Source organism: Pongo pygmaeus, chromosome 4 (assembly GCF_028885625.2).
Source record: "Pongo pygmaeus isolate AG05252 chromosome 4, NHGRI_mPonPyg2-v2.0_pri, whole genome shotgun sequence".
Classification (NCBI taxonomy): Eukaryota; Metazoa; Chordata; class Mammalia; order Primates; family Hominidae; genus Pongo; species Pongo pygmaeus.
Genome location: NC_072377.2, coordinates 55,991,024 through 56,008,500, shown reverse-complemented (window position 1 = coordinate 56,008,500; position 17,477 = coordinate 55,991,024). Strand labels below are relative to the sequence as shown.

At 34.6% G+C, this 17,477-nt stretch overlaps 1 protein-coding gene across 6 annotated transcripts in view; it reads right to left on the bottom strand.

Annotated features, from left to right (window-relative positions):
* Positions 1–17,477, bottom strand: part of PARP8 (poly(ADP-ribose) polymerase family member 8) — a 178,316-nt gene that overhangs the window by 33,026 nt on the left and 127,813 nt on the right. For all 6 annotated transcript variants that reach the window (XM_054488212.2, XM_054488210.2, XM_063664806.1 and 3 more), the window contains 4 exons: positions 16,038–16,163; positions 14,949–15,513; positions 13,339–13,389; positions 13,136–13,231 (listed from right to left, as the gene is read on the bottom strand). In XM_054488212.2, the coding sequence (XP_054344187.1) occupies positions 13,136–13,231; positions 13,339–13,389; positions 14,949–15,513; positions 16,038–16,163 (838 nt within the window). The remainder of the gene's footprint in view (positions 1–13,135; positions 13,232–13,338; positions 13,390–14,948; positions 15,514–16,037; positions 16,164–17,477) is intronic.

Sequence of the window (17,477 nt, the reverse complement as noted above, 5' to 3'; positions counted from 1 at the left end):
TTAATACAAAGTATGTATGCCTAAATAAAACCAAATGTTATATTACTTATTAATTCATTCTGAGTTTACAAAAAGACTATTAGTCCCAATTTGTAAAATACTACCTATTCTTAATATTATATTATATTGCCTGGAAGCAATTAACCACTCTAATTTAGACTGTAAAACCATAGCAAGTCCCTCTATTATCAACACGTACATATTTGCTATAAAATATTCATTAGGCACGATTTAAAAGCATGAGGAACATTATTTATATATGTCCCTAAAATAAGATATATTTTAGAAGTTTTCAACTAAAATGAATACATTTTTAACATTATTCGAATCAAAGCAATTTAAATGTGATCAATAAAAACATGTTTCAAAAAATGTTTTAAGCCCTGAAGAGTATTTTAGAACCTAATTGTATTTTAAGAAATTTATGTTTTCCATGAATTTAAATTACCTTCTACTGGTAATATAAATAATACAACTCTAAAGCATCTAGCTATGTATTTATGTAGAGAAAAGCATGGTGTAGATGAGTGGTTTGCAAATATTTTTGCCATGTTCTTTTTGTTTCAACAAAATATTTCACATAAGTCCAATATACAAAACAGATAAAAGTGGAACTTGTTCCTGTTGGAGCACACGTGTACAGCTCAGTTTTCCTATCTATAAAATGGGAATAAAAATAATATCTAGCTCTCAAGTTGATAAAAATACCAAGTGAGATAAGGTTTAAAAAATATCCTTGAGGTATGGAAAGCTGTTTAAGTATTAATATAAGGGAACCTGGAGAAGCTAGCTCTACTGCCTTAACTCAATGTGTATATAAAGATAAGTATTTAACGAAAAATAGTTTTCTTTGAAGCATATTATGAAGTAGCATTTTTATTTGTATATCCACTGTTTAAAACTATTGCTGTGATTTTTCTTACTAAAAATGAAACAAGCAGAATAAATATAAATTCCTATTTAAAAACCGATATTGAAAAAATTCAAGAATAATTATATGAATATCTTCTAGAACTACAAACTTAGAAGCCTTTAATTCTCTGTATTTACAGTTTTATAGTCAATGCTTTGGGTTCTGTTTGTGGTCAAGACACACATTCAGGGTGAGGAAAGGTGTACTGTCCATTAAGAGAGAGAGAACCCCACAGCAATTAAGGCAGATCCACAGTAAGATACAGGATCAGGTCTAATTAGGCTTAAACACACAGTAGTCTCTATTTGTCTCATAAAACTAAAGATGTTATTTGAGTATTAAAACTAATTTCTATTCAGTTTGGATTTTTTTTAAACCATGTTTTTGAACTAAAAGTTTTTTGGCATAATTATTATTTTAGTTAGTATTTCAGAAGTTGGTATCTGAACTTCCATGTTGAAGGTTGGGGGAGGGTTTTAATAGGTTGTGCTTTTTCATCCATTCTTCAAATATTAAAGTCAGGTCGAAATACAAGCAGACCTACCTGTTTTACTCTTAGAAGGTAAAATGGGACACACCTAGGTTTATCCTCATGCTCAGTTTCTCATGAATTTTCATGGGAATGTCTTTGTGAAAGAAAACAGAATCAAATCTTGGGACTCCCAAACTCACTATGCCAAAGGGAAAGTTAAGTTTGAGAACTGAGTCAGGCCATACTGCTTTCCTTTTGTTCCCAAACTGATAGCTGTAATTTCACAGCTCCATGTCATAGCCTCACCCATGAGACAGGTTTCCACAACAATAGAAGGTCACACATCTCCCCAGATGGCCTCCCTCACAAGGAAATTCCGTGAAGTCCCCAAATCTTTCAGGAGACATACCTACTATAAACTAGCCCTAAAACCAAGTTCTGCCGAATCTCATCCTGACAATGTCAATTATTAGCTTATCTTCACAGGGCGAGAGCAAGGACCAAGACCAGAGACATCCTTGTGCCTACCCTGTGATTAATATGTAACTTTTTCCTCTACTCTCTCTTTTCACATATAAAATGTAGATTTACTGAGGCTAATCAGAGCCTCATAAGAATGTAACCATTTGCCTCACTGCCTGCCCTTCCTCTTCTTCCCTCCTGCTTGCTCGTTCCCCTTTAAATACTGAAGTTCCCAAAATCCCCTTTGGAAAAGGGTCACAGACACGTTTTTGATCTCCCTGGATCTCCCATCCTCAACCGTGGCTAAATAAATCTTTATCGACTGAGACCTGCCTCAGTCACTTTTTGGTTAACACCTAAAACTGGACCAAATTATAACTGGGTGTTGTTAATTTCACTTGGAAAATGAGAACCTTAGTTACAAACATCTGTTTAATGCCAGATACACAAAAATATAGATTCTCAGGTTTCTCAGTTGGCTTTGCTTCAGTAAGAATGAGCATTACTCTAAGTGGGTGACAGACGTGCAAACATATTTGGGAATCAGCAGACTAGAATCTCATGCCTCATCAAACCACTCAGAGCAAGTAACCCAGGACATTTCACATGATAGGAGAAGAGAATGAGATCATAATTCTCATATCACATGTTGATGTGGGAAATGAGAATGTCTATTAATCAAGGACACATAGAACAATTGCCAACTATCAAAGACACAAGCCCAGCTTTGCAGGAACTGTTATTCACATAACCACATGGTTTTCTCTACCAGAGTTCAGCAGTTCACACCATTATACCAATCCACGATTGAGGTAATTAAGGTGAGTATAACAGAAAAGGGCATTAGGAATTTAGAGGCTGATAAAACTGGCATTTCTGACAATAAGTCCTTGTTTTATTGTTTTTCAAAAACAACCTGAAGACACAAACTACATTTAAAAAGCATCTCTAAAACAATTTGCTGCATTAACACTCTAGTTGATTCCACAATGGAGAGAACTATGCATTTGGTTTTGTGATGAGAGTATAAATGACACTTTTAAATTGAAAATCCAGGACTTCCTGAACAATTCTTGTGATGTGAGCATTATGCAGATGCAAAATATGTGTCAGGACCCAAATCTGAGAATGACATTTATAATTTTTGTAAACAAAAGCGAAGAAGGAGCATCAGGGAGTTTCTAAGTAAGTAAGTAGTTTAGTTCCCTGTATTGCAGAGTGTGACATGCTAACCTAGACCTCTGAATGGAGTGACAGATAGTATAAAAGCAGTGACTAAAATTTTAGGACTTTTGGAGAATAAAGGTTAAAGAGGATTTATGTCATCTAAAAAACAATCAGGCTTAAAGAAAAAAAACATGGGACAGTCTAAGTTTGGAAAGCAAGATCTAACAAATGTAAATGTAATAAAATAGAATAGGCATAGAATTCTATAGAAACCTGAGTTTTATTTAACCTGTTTAATCACCAGTGGGTTATAACTTACACTCTTTATGTCTCTGGGACTTGCTACAGACTGTAATGTGTCAGATGGGCTCAATAATGGTTAATGAATCAGTTAATGTGTCAGATGGGCTCAATAATGGTCAATGAATCAGTTAATTGGTTAATATCCCATAATAAATTATATATTATTTTTATACATTACTCTTGAATTTACAGCAAAATACATTGCAAAGTAAATACAAGTAAGATACAGAAAAAAATGAGTGGGACCAACTTAGGTAAAATATCTGTTTCACAGAATCAAGAGATAGTTCTTCCCGTGTCTATCTCTCTTCCTTTCAACATGAAAAGTTTCTTTAATTTTCATTTCCTGATTTCCTATGTCACTTATCTTACTATTTAAGAAAGTTTTCTGATTTCCTTGGGTATCAGTCTGCATCACAGCAACAATAAACCATCTGATAATCATCCATATTTATTTAGAAAATGTTTTCTCTCTTGCTTATAAAAAAGCATGGCCACTTTTAGAAAAATACAGCAATATTCATTGTTGCAGATATAGATAAAGTCAAACAAAATTTGGAGTGAGACACCAAGAATACTAATAGTAACTATAGTATTTCCACTACTTACTATAGGAATGAATTGCCCACAATTAAACCACAAACAGTGAACTCCCAACAATGTGTGTGGTACATTTCCAGAACATAGATGTAGTCAATTCAAGTCCACAAGTCAAGAGTAAGAACCTCTGCCTGGTGCCATTCTGTCAGTATTAGAATCCTATCTCTATTACTTACTAGCACAGTAACACTGAACAAATTACTATTTTTCTCACCATAAAGTGATAATAGTAATAATATATACCTCAGAGAGTTATTAAGAGGATTACACTTGAAAATCCACATAAAGAACTTTGAACACCCGGATCACATAAAAAACATGCAAAAAGCATTTACTTTCGATAACATTACTATTATCTTTTGTGGTAGAAATGGCCATCCTATGGAACAAGCAATAGATCAATATCAACAGGTGACCACTGACCAAGTGAAAACATAGCATCTAAGTGGGGCAGGTTGAGATGACCAGAGAATTCCCCCTATTCTCATCATAAGGACACATTTCCCTGTAACAAATGGAAATGACAAAATTGCAGTTATTTCATAATTAAATGCTGATTTAGTTGATTTTGGTTTCAGAATAACATATCTCTGAGAGAAAAGTTGACTGGCAAAAAAATAGTACACAGATTGTTTCCCTTAAGCAAATAAAATAAAATATCTGACAGATGATTGTGTTCTTAAATGGCTACAAGACATGTTTTTTAAAAGTATAAATCTTGAAATACAAAAAAGTTCTGATAAAATTATTGCTCTCCAAGTTTTGTGTTTTATCTTTTCAAACATATATTCCAAAAGGCAAGACAGGTTTCTTTTAAAAAGTGTAACAGAAAATCTAGCATGGTGCCTTCTGCTTATCAAATATTAAATTAAATGTTGGTGATGCAGTTTTAAAGTCAGAGAGAATTAGGTTCAAAGCCAAACTTCTACCTATATTTTCTGGGTGGTGTTGAACAAACTGCTTAACCTCTATAAACCTTAGTCTCCCTATTTGCAGCATGAAAGCAAAAGTACCTAAACCACAAGAGTTGTGTGATGATAAAATAAAAAAACAGTATGTCAAATATCTACCCACAGTGCCTGGCACACAACCCTCAATAACCTCCTTTCTTCTGTTAACTATGATAGATATTAGCTCAATCATTATTTTCATATTTATCTATATTTTATTATTTCTTAACTCAAAAGCTGGACCTTGAATACTATGCAGATATGGTACAATGAACTTGCTTGCTTAAAACTTTGAAATAAGGAATGATATCAGCAAAAAAGCTGAGTGAGGAACCCAAACTTCCACCTCTCTGTAAAATCTTTAAAAGAAACTGGCAAAAATGGCCTGAGTCAACTCTTTTGGTATTCTGGAAATTAATTTTAAAACTTGCAGCAACCCAAGGAGTACTTACTCAGGATCAACAGCTGAATTTTGGTAAGAACCGTAAAACTTGTGACACTGAGCCTTTTTTCCGTTTTGGAAAAAAAAAAAGGTGCAGCTCATTGCCAGCACTTATTTAATTCTACATAAACGCCCTCTTTGAGGCTGAAGCAAATCTGATTTTCAATCAATGTGAAAATAAAATATAAAAACTGTTCTCGGAGCTATTTCTAAACAGAACTAACATCAGAATCATCTGAACCATTAGAATCGTCTATTTCTGAAAAATTAGAGTCATCAAATGAATCTTCAGCCATCAGCCAACAGCTGTTCCAGAACAATGTTAACATTATGCGTACAAATGCTATATTTTCTAGGATTTGACATTTTCAGTGATCAGGAATTACTACTATATTTTGTAAATGGAAATACCACTACTAAAACCAAAACGCTATAAGTAGAATGATGTATTTTGTTTCCAAAGTAGATATACTAGAGCCATGCAGAAATAATAATAAAAGCGACAGATTTCATGGCAAAGTTATCTCTGGGTAAACACTGTAGCCGCAAGTGCTGCTGGCAAGTATTGTTGGGGCAAATGGGAAAAGGGTTAAATTTACCCTAATCCAATCTTCCATTCGCCAGCTCAGTGGTAGCCTTAAAAACAATACCCTGTATTTCCAATAATAGAGGGAGCAGAATGGAACTGATTCACAAAGAGCTGTCTGACAGTTCTCTGGAAGACATGCTGAAAACACTTGTCTTTATTTCGGCCTGACTTGGAACTCACCCAGTACTAAACCATTACCTGGAGTGGGGATTGAAAACATTTACAGTAAGCGTTTTAGTTGTGTGAGGCAACAGATAACAACTGAGGCAAACAACAGAATAATCAAAAAAGCTTAGAAGAAAGGATTGGGAAAAGAGATGTCCATAAGGACTATGAAAAACTCACATATATTCCTGGAAATCCAGAAGGCCATATGCTTGCCCATGACTGTGTGCATGCTCAAGAAAGACTTTCAAAGGCCTTAAATCTCACCTCTGGCTGATCTTAACACTCTGTACAAGCAGGAATGAAGGCTAAGGCCTACCAAAACAGATTGGCAGAGATCTAAATCCCAGAGTTCCAGCATTATTATATTTAAAATGTCCAGTTTTCAATAAAAAAATTAAAAAGGCATGGAAAGAAATAAGAAAGTAAGACCTATTCACAGGGTAAAAAGCAACTAATAGGAAGGGGCCCAAGGAAAGCATAGATGTTAAATTTACTAGACAAAAACTTTAAACTGGCTGTACTTAAAACATTCAAGTGCTAAAGTATACCATATCTAAATAAATGAAGAAAAGACAATGTCAACAAACAGAGGGTATCAATTTATAGAATTTATAAAAATAAAACAAACTCGAGCTGAAAAGTACAATTACTGAAATAAAAAATCAGATTTGAGCAGGCAGAAAAAAGAATCAGTGAACTTGAAGACAGGTCCATTGAGATTAACTAATCTAAGGAAGAGGAAGAATAATAAAATGAAAAAAAAATGAACAAAGTGTAAGAGATCTATGGGGCACCATCAAGCATACAAATATACAGATAACGGAAATTCCAGAAGGAAAGAGGAGAGAAAAATTGCAAGAGGAATATTTGAATAAATATGGCTTAAAACATCTCAAATTCATTAGAAAAAAAATAATCTACACTTCCAAGAAACCCAATTAACTCCAAATAGGATAAATTTAAAGAGGCACTTAGACACATCAAAATCCAGACGCCAAAAACCAAAGACAAAGAAGAAATCTCGAAATCAGCAAGAGAAGCAATTCATCACATAATAAGGAATCCTCAACAAGAAAACAGGTCATTTTTCATGGGAAACCACAAATACCCAAAGGCAGCAAGATGACATACTCAAAATGCTGAAAACAGCACAAATCCTCCTCCATCACACACAGAAATTTTCAACCATGAATTCTATATCCAGCATAACTATCCTTCAAACAATAAAGGAGAAATTAAAACACTCCCAGGTAAAAACCAACAGAGTTCATCATTTGCAGAGATTTCCCACAGGAATTAATGAAGGGAGTTCTTCAGATTAAAATGGAAAGGACACTACATAGTCCACACAAAGAGATAAAGAGCTTGGGTAAAGGTAACCATACATACAGGTAAACACAAAGGACTGCACACAAATATATATATTTTTAAATTTTAAACATAGATATAATACATTGATACATTCAACTTTGATTTTTTTTCCTGATTTTTTCTGGTTTGGAAAACAACTGCATAAAGCAATAATCATAAATTTATGTTGATGAGCACATAATATAAAGATATAACTTACATATTTATATATAACAGCATTTACACGTACTTCCACTCTGGGAGTGGAGTTGAAACTATGTAGGAGCAAAGTTTTTATATATTATTAAGGCTGGGTACAGTGGCTCATGCCTATAATCTCAGTACTCTGGGAGGAGGGAGAATCACTTGAGGCCAGGACTTCAAGACTAGCCTGCTCAACATAGTGAAACTCCATCTCTACAAAAAACTTTTTTAAAGATTAGCCAGGCATAGTGGCTTGTGCCTCCAGTCCTGGTTACTTGCGAGGGTGACGCAAGCAGGAAGATCACTTAAGCCCAGAAGTTGGAGGCTTCAGTGAGCTATGATCAGCACCACTGTACTCCGGTCTAGAGGACAGAGCAAGATCTGTCTCTTATTAAAAAAAAATCAAGTTGGTATTAATCCAAACTAGATTTTTAGAAATTAGGATGTTAATTGTAATCCCTAGAGCAATCACTAAGAAAACAAACTGAAAAGCTACAACATGGGAATTAAAATGGTACACTAGAAAATACCTATTAAACACACAAAAGAAGGCAGTAAGGGAGAAGCAGTGGAACAAAATAGATATAATACAAATAGAAAATGAATAGCAAAATAGCAGAAGTCTTTCCTTATTAGTAATTATGTTTAAGTAAAAAGATTAGCAAGGATTTAAAACCAAGATCAACAATTTGCTATCAACAAGAGATTCACTTTAGTTTTAAAGACATTAATAGGATAAAAACATAAGCATGAAAAAAGATATTCCATGCAAATAATAACCAATAGAGAGCTGCAGTGGTTACACTAATCAGACAAAATAGACTTGAAGACAAAAATTGCTATTAGAGACAAAGAAGAACACGAAAAAAGAGTCAAAACATCAAGAAGATAAAACACTTATAAACATATACGTATCCAGCAGTAGATTTCCCAAAATACATTAGTCAAACATTGAAAGAACTGAAGGTAAAAACAATTCAACAATAATAGTCAGAGCCTTCAATACCCCCATTTTCATAATGGTAACAAAGAATAAATGAATTTGAAAGAAAAAATAGAGAAATTCAATGAAACGAAGAATCTGTTCTTTGAAAAGGTAACTAAAATCCACAAGCCTGTAGCAGGACTGACACAGATGATACAAATGTTTAACATCAGGAATGAAACAAAGAATATCATTAAAACTCTGCAGACATCAAAAGGATAATAAGAGAATACTAATAAATTACTCACATAAATTTGACATCTGAGACAAAATGGACCAATTCCTCTAAAAGCACAAACTGTCACATTTCACCCAAAATAAAATAGATAATTTGAGCCTAAGCATGGTGGCTCACGCCTGTAATCCCATCACTTTGGAAGGCCGAGGAGGGCGGATCACCTGAGGTCAGGAGTTTGAGACCAGACTGACCAACACGGAGAAACCCCGTCTCTAATAAAAATACAAAATTAGCCAGGTGTGGTGGTGCATGCCTGTAATCCCAGCTACTCAGAGGCTGAGGCAGAAGAATCACTTGAACCTGGGAGGCAGAGGTTGCAGTGAGCCAAGATCATGCCAGGGCAACAAAAGCAAAACTCCATCTCAAAAAAAAAAAAAAAAAAAAAAAAAAAAGATAATTTGGATAGCCCTATAACTAATAAAGAAATTGAATTCATAAATTAAAAATTTTTCACCAGGTGTGATGGCTCACACCTGTTATCCTAACACTTTGAGAGGCTAAGGCAGGAGGATTCCTTGAGCCCAGGAGTTCAAGACCAGCCTGGGCAACAACGTGACACCACATTTCTACAAAAAATTTTAAAAATTAGCTGGGCATGGTGGCATGTACCTGTAGTCCCTGATACTCAGGAGGCTGAGGTGGGAGGATCACTTAAGCCCAGAAGGTTGAGGTTGCAGTGAGCCATGTTTGCACCACTGCACTCCAACATAAGTGACAAAGTAAGACCCCTGTTTCAAAAAAAAAAAAAAAAAAAAAAAAAAATCTAAAACAGAAATCTCCAGGCCCAGATAGTTGTTAGTGCATATCAAAAAATCAGTGTAATACACCATATTAATAGAATAAAAGAAAAACATAGTAATATCAGGAGACATAGAAAAACAAAAACCAACAAAAATGCTTTCATGATTATAAAACCACCTAACAACTAGGACTAGAAGGGGACTTTTCTCAACCTGGTAAGTGGCACCTATGAAAAATCCCCAACTAACAGTGAAAGGCTGAACATTTTCCCCCTAAATCACAAGATAAAAATTTCTTTTCTTGCCACTTCTAATCAGTCTTGTATTGAAGGTTCTAGTCAAGCACATTAGATAAGGAAAAGTAATAAAAGGCATCCTGATTAAAAAGGAAAAAGTGAAACTCTATTTGCAAGAGACATAATTTTATATAGAGAAACAAAGAATCCAAAAATAACTTAATAGAGCTAATAAATAAGTTCAGCAATGTTGCAGTATAAAAGATTAACATGCAAAAATAACTTCTATTTCTATATAATAGCAAAGAACGTTCTGAAAATGGAATAAAGCAACTTAATTTACAGTAACATCAAAAATAATAAAATGCTTAAAAACAAACTTATCCAAGGAAGTGTAAGACTTGAATGCTGAAAACTACAAAATAGCATTGAAATAAAATTTTAAAAGCCTAAATAAATAAAACGATCTGGTGTACACGAATTGGAAAGGTTAATATTGCTAAGATGATGTCTTGGTCTATTCCGGCTGCTGTAATCGAATACCACAGGCTGGGTGGCTTATAACAACAAATATTTATTTCTCACAGTTTTGAAGGCTGGGAAGATAACGATGTCAGGAGATTCAGTGCCTGATGAAGGCCCATCTGCTGATTCATAGACCAGAGTGACAGTAATGCCACAAATTGATCTTCTTGCTGTGTCCTTTCATGGTAGAGGAGAGAGCTCTTTGTGCTCTATTATAAAGGCACTATTCCTGTTCATGAGGGCACCACCCTCATGACCTAACCGCCTTCCAAACAACCCATCTCCTAACACCATCACATGGGAGTTAGGATTTCAATGTATGAATTTCGGGGGGAACACATCCAGTCTATAGCCAATAGCAATAGTCTTCAAACCGATTTACAATTCCAATGCAACCCTATCAAAATTCCAACTGCCTTTTTGCACAAATGGACAAATGAACCACAGAACTGATAGAGAAATGCAAGAGACCCCAAACAGTCAACACAATCTTGTAAAACACAAACAAAGAGGATTTGTGGCTCTTGATTTCAAACTTACTATAAAGCAACATTAATCAAGACAATGTGGTACTGGCCTAAGGACAGACATGCAGATCAGTGGGAAAAGACCTGAGAGTCCAGAAACAAACCAAAACATCTATAGTCAAATAATTTTCAACAAGGGTGCCAAGATCATTCAGTAGAGAAAAAATAGTCTTCTCAAAGAATGGTGCTGAGACAACTGGGTATCTACGTGCAAAAGAATGACTTTGGACCCCAGCCTAACACCATATACAAAAATTAACTCAAAAAGTATTGTGTCTTAAATGTAAGACATAAATCATGAAATTCTTAGAGGGAAACATAAGTGCACTGTGTGACTTTGAATTAGGCAATTACTTTTTGGACGCAACATCAAAAACACAAGTAACAAAAGAAAAAGTTGATAAATAAGACTTCATCAAAATTAAAAACTTGTGTGTGTCAAAGATTACTATTAAAAAATGAAATGACAAACTACAAAATAGAAGAAAATAATTGCAAATCATATATGTGGTAAGGATAAAGTATTCAGAATACGTAAAGAACTCTTACAACTCATGAATAAGAATACAAATAACCCAATTTAAAAATATGAAAAGGGTTTAAATAGGCATTTCTCCAAAGACATGCAAATGGCCAATAAGCACATGAAAAGATGCTCAAAATTTTTTTAGCAGAAAATCAAAACATTTTAGTATCTTTTAGTCAGTCATCAGGAAAGTGCATAAGAAAACCACAATAAGAAACTGCTTCGGCCGGGCGCGGTGGCTCAGGCCAGGCGCGGTGGCTCACGCCTGTAATTCCAACACTTTGGGAGGCCAAGACTGGTGGCTCACAAGGTCAGAAGATCGAGACCATCCTGGCCAACACGGTGAAACCCTGTCTCTACTTAAAAACTACAAAAAATCAGCCGGGCGTGGTGGCGGGCGCCTGTAGTCCCAGCTACTCGGGAGGCTGACGCAGGAGAATAGCGTGAACCCAGTAGGCGGAGCTTGCAGTGAGCCGAGATCGCGCCACTGCACTCCAGCCTGGGCGACAGAGCGAGACTCTGTCTCAAAAAAAAACAAACAAAAAACAACAAAAAATAAACCGCCTCACACATACTAGCATGGCTATAATTATTAAAAATAATAATAGAGAATAATATGTGGGAAAGATGTATAGAGACTATAACTGTCATACATTGCCAGTAGAAATGTAAAATTATGCAGCCACTGTTGAAACAGGTTTGGGTGTTCCTCAAAAAGTTAAACACAGTTAACATATGTTCTAGCAATTCCATCAACTGATGAATGGATAAACAAATGTGGTATATGCATAAAATGTATATTATTCTGTCATAAAAAGAAATAAAAGTACTGACATATGCTATATGGATGGGCCTTGAAAACATCATAATAAGTGAAAGAAGTCAGAAACAAAAGCCCACATACTGTACAATTCCATTCATATCAAATATCCAGAATGACCAAATCCATAGAAACAGAAAACAGGTTCATAATTGCCAGGGGATGATAGGAGGCGGAAATTGGGAGTCACTGGTAACAGAATATTTCTTTTGGGGATAATGGAAATTCCATTTTCTGGAATTAAATAGTGGTAATGGTTATATAATATTGTGAATATATGAAAAACCACTGAATTGTATACTTTAAGTAGTGATTTATAAGTTATATTTTGGCAATAAAAATTGCAAAAAAAAATCATTTTAAAATCAGATCGTTCTCTCCAAAACGCACGTATACGCCGATTCTTATTTTCATACTCCTTTGATAATCTCCCAAATGTGTCAGGATGTTAGCATCTTTGGAAATCTTTATTCTGATCCTCTCTCTACTATTGTGTACCTCTTTTAACTGGCATAGGACCAAGACTCTCCTCTCACATATTCAGCATCTTAAATTGTGGAGTTTTGAAGGGACACTGCCTAAGCATCCTTGTCACATAACCTTGTAAACACTGGTTCTTCAAAATTCCACAATTTAAGATGCTTAATGTTGATATAGGTGTAGATGGATAAATAGCTGTTAGATAAACATATGTAAAAAATATAATAAGAAACATTTTCCTAATATCAAACTAACTGCTCTTTCACAGGCTACTTTAGAAGTAATACTAATGCATTTTGTCAAAATTATACATAAATAATTTGCTCAATAAAGAGTATTTGCTTTAAACTGCATTTATTTACTTATTTTTATATTTCAAACCTTTTCTATATTTCCATATTCTAAACCAACACTAACATTCTATCAGCAAGAACTTACCCTAAGCATAGGGCCATTTTGAAACACATGTGGCTCATCACAAACCACACAGTATTCATTTAATACAGGGATCCGCTGTTCAGCAAACTCAATTGTCTGAATAAAACAGTAAGGAAAAATAATTAAGACAAGCTCATAAATGATTTAAAAACCTAGTAAGAGAACTAAAATATTTCTACAATGGATAGAGTTTTGGCTCATACCTGCACCAGGAAGCCACGGTCTCGTATTGGAATGCATTTTGCACCATTTGGCTATAAAAAGCAAAGTAAAAAAAATAATAATAATTTTTTTAAATGTAAAAATTTATAAATTACAGACTTTTTGCAATAGTGAATACGAAAGTGATCTAAGATCACATGAAATATGAATTGAGTCACTGATGACATCAAAATTAAAAACTTTTTTATTCACTCTATTATAAATACCCTTTCTACTATTACTAATGCAATTTTTGCCTACAGTAAATGAACAGCACCCTTAGCTGCCGATCTAGCAAAAATTACTGGCATCTTTACACGATCACAAAAACTCATTTGTCTGTTACTAATCAGCAAATGCTCATACCTCTTCATTAGGGGACTTCAGTCTTATTTTACAATCAGATACAATTATTCCTCCAAAGAAATATTAGACAGCTACTGAAAGTGTCATAACAGAAAACTATGTATTATATTTAGCCATATCGGAGGTTATTAAGGCATTTTCTTTTACAGAATGTCTGAAATGGTCTTTCTTGGATGAAGCTAACATGGGAAACATTCCACTGTGCAGTTTGTTCTACATTATTTGCTCTATGTCCTTAAAACGTATGTTTGAGTAGGAATGGGCTTCTAGGATGCTCATGTGAAATTGACAACATACTCAACTTTTCAGAAAATAAGTATACAGTATAGTTTATAATTTAATTTTAGAAATAAACCTATATAAGAATAATATTACTTTCCTGAAACAGATCTTATTTTTTTCAATTTCACCTCTTGCTGAGTGTTTACACATTAATGGTTAGAGCTAAACACACACCCCCAACATACACACACAGATATTGAGCAAAAGGAAACAAGACTTTTCATCAACTATTTTGAATATGTTAATAATATACATAAGATAGGTCTATGAATTTATCACTAGCATGAACTTGGCTATCATGCCAATCATGCTAGTGATAAATTTTGTGTAAGAGTTACTCTTGATAAATAGCATCAAAAGGACTTAAACTATTAAAGTCATCTCCTGGTCCCATGTCCCCCAAAGACGGCTCCAGCATAAAGTGACTTCAGTATAAAATGGACACTAAGAACAACTTTAAGTGAGGCTCTGGGATAAAGTGGTAAATGTTGCCTCTCTCCACAGGTAAAAACATGCATGGGCAAAGTGCTCTTATATATAATTGAAAGGGAATTATTCTTAATTTAACCACAAGAAAAATGTGGTCCTCCACCAGTCATGTGAGAAGACCAGAGATTAGATACACCTACTTAATGAAACATTAAAATTATATGCTTATTTAATAAGTAAGGGCTTTGTGAATCCAATGCATTTCCTTCTGTTTTTAGTAGCATTTGTTACTATGACAAGAATTTGAACTGGACTTCAAATGAATAGCTACATTTATTTTTTTTCAGAACCAATGCTTACATTTCATTGCCAGTTGCAAATGTATGGGATGCAAAACAATATCCAAAAAGATTTAAAAAAACGGTAAATTAAAACAAAGTTTTGCTTCTTTTCTCCACCAGATCTTACAAGAAAAAAAAAATTCTACTGCACCTTAGCTAACATTTAAGAACTCAAGATGAAAATATTTACGCACAGCAAGTTGAGAAGATGAAGATGAAGATGGTGTTAGGATACCAATAAGCCCTGAGGTAAGAGAGAGCCTCCTGCCCTCTGCGTTAGGTTCCTTGAAAAGCTCAGTTTTGGATGACTTGGGGGCACTGGAGTAGGACTTGCTGAGCAATTTGTGATTTTTCAGTCCATACAATTCTTCCATTCTGAGATTACTAGAGTAAGACCTGCTTAACAGTTTGTGGGGCTTCAAGTTTGTGTTGTGCTCACATCGCGGATCTCCAGAACAAGATCGAGTCAATAGTTTATGCGACTTTAGAGTGAGGCATTCCTCTGACTTAACAGCTGCAGGGCAAGGACGGTTCAAAAGTTTATGTGATTTAATTGCTGTCATAGCCTGCTCAGCCCTGGGATCGCTGGACAAGGAGCGGCCAAAGGTCCTGTGTGACTTTGTGACACACACATCATCAGTCTTGACTGTGCTGGAACAAGTCCTCCGCAGCAGCTTATGAGTTTTGGAGATTCCGTCCTGCTCAGATTTCAGTTTGGATTTGCTTTTGCCACAACCAGGGGGAGGATAACTTGGCGACCTTCAAAATCGAACAACAATTAATACAGGGCAAATCACAGGTATGGCAGACCATGAAGAAAGCTTGTCATGCTCAAACTCCACTTGACTGTGCTAATAAATATTCTACCACCTCATTTTAATATAGCCTACCCAGTCAAAACTGAAATCAAAGGTATGTGCAGAATGATCACAGGACTTGAATCCCATTTTTCCTGAAAAGCAAAAAAAAGCTTCTAAGATTTTTTTTCCGTCTTATCTATCCCAAAGCCCTATAATGAAACTAATTTTGGTAGGAAAAACTCTAGGTGATTAGAAAGCAAAGAATGTAATTTTAGCAAATGTAACCAATGTTAAATAAATATTAATAAAAACTCTAAACGTAGAAATGAATATGTTTTTGATGGAATGCATCTAACTCAGTCTTTTCGTAGAGGTTATAAAGAAAATAAACAGATGCCAACACTATAGAAGAATGCTGTAAGCATGAACTACATCACACACTCAGTATTTAGTAAGACAATGACGAAGTTGCCTGTTACCAACCTGCGCAAAGTAGAAAATAAATGCAGGGGAGACTTCACTTTCTTCTCTGATAACTTTTTATTGTGCAGGCAATTGGATTTTTCTTTGCTCTGTTTCCACTGCTGTGTAACAAATGTCTGCATGATTCTGTCGATCCAAAGGTAATTCTGTTATCACCATTCCAAGGCAATTTCAATTAATGTTACTGTATTTATTATGTAGAAAATGCATTTATCAAATAAAAGCAAACATACAGAAATCAGTGAGATGCTAATTTAGAATCATAAAAGATTTTTCATAAAGTGATGCCATGATTCCAAATTCACAGTAAATTCGCTCAGTCAGCACGAGAAACATTTTATTCATGTTTGAATTTTTTTTTAACCCAAAATTTCAGCAGGATTTAAATGTAATAATAAGATCATCATTTCTCTCTGTACCTAATTTGAAGTTTCCGCTGACACAACCCTTTGTATTAAGCAGATTTTCTTCCCATAAAAAATTGCTACTCCTGTGCATCATTCTCTAAGAAAGATGGCAAGTGCTTGCCTAATCTTGATAAGCTAAGTGGAACAAAAAAACAAACAGGTCAAAATGGCTAAAAATTTTCCCACTTATGTATTACATTAGGATTCAAAGTGTGATTCAACATCTAAAATCAGTAATTCTTAAACTTGAATACCCAGGTACCTAGCTGTTCTTGGATGCAAAAGAAATTGTTTTCTAAAAGACGTTCAATGTTGTGTTTAATTTCAGGGGTAATCTGGAGTATACGTATGAGCACATTTGGTATAACAACCACCTCCTTATAATAGAGAACCATGAAGGGACTTCAGTATTTACATTTGAGTTTGTGTTTACTATTGTGCTGGCACCAAAAGGAACTACTACCATTGCCAGTGATTGGCTGATGGTAGGGGAAAAAAATAAAAAAAATTTCAAGGTAAAGTATACATTTGCATTGCGTCAAGAGCAGATGATGTCACGGCCAACTGTGTGAACAAAGGTTCCAGGGCAGTGAACAAAAGCAAGTACATAGGGAAGACATCATACTGTTTTACATGTTGATTTCAAAAAACTATGCACTAAAGCAGTCAGTATTATATTCTAATTGTGGTGGTGAAACAGCTTTAGCAAAATAATATCATAAACCAAATTAATGGTATTAATTTGAATTTCAAGTATTTTATTTTGATTTGCACTTTTAAGTTGTAAATTGAATTTCATTTTACAAATGTGGAGCTCTACATATGAAAAATTTATACCTAATTTTATGTTGCACATAAATTTAAGGGAAAACTGAAGATCTGCAATATTTTCCCCCCTTAAACACAACTAAGGTTTGATCAGTGCAGACTCAACATAAAGTCATACAAAAGTCGAAGATTATTTCCATTGTCTGTGATATGCTGAGCCTTTGAATGATAGGATACCATATACAAGACCAACCACTGTATCTGT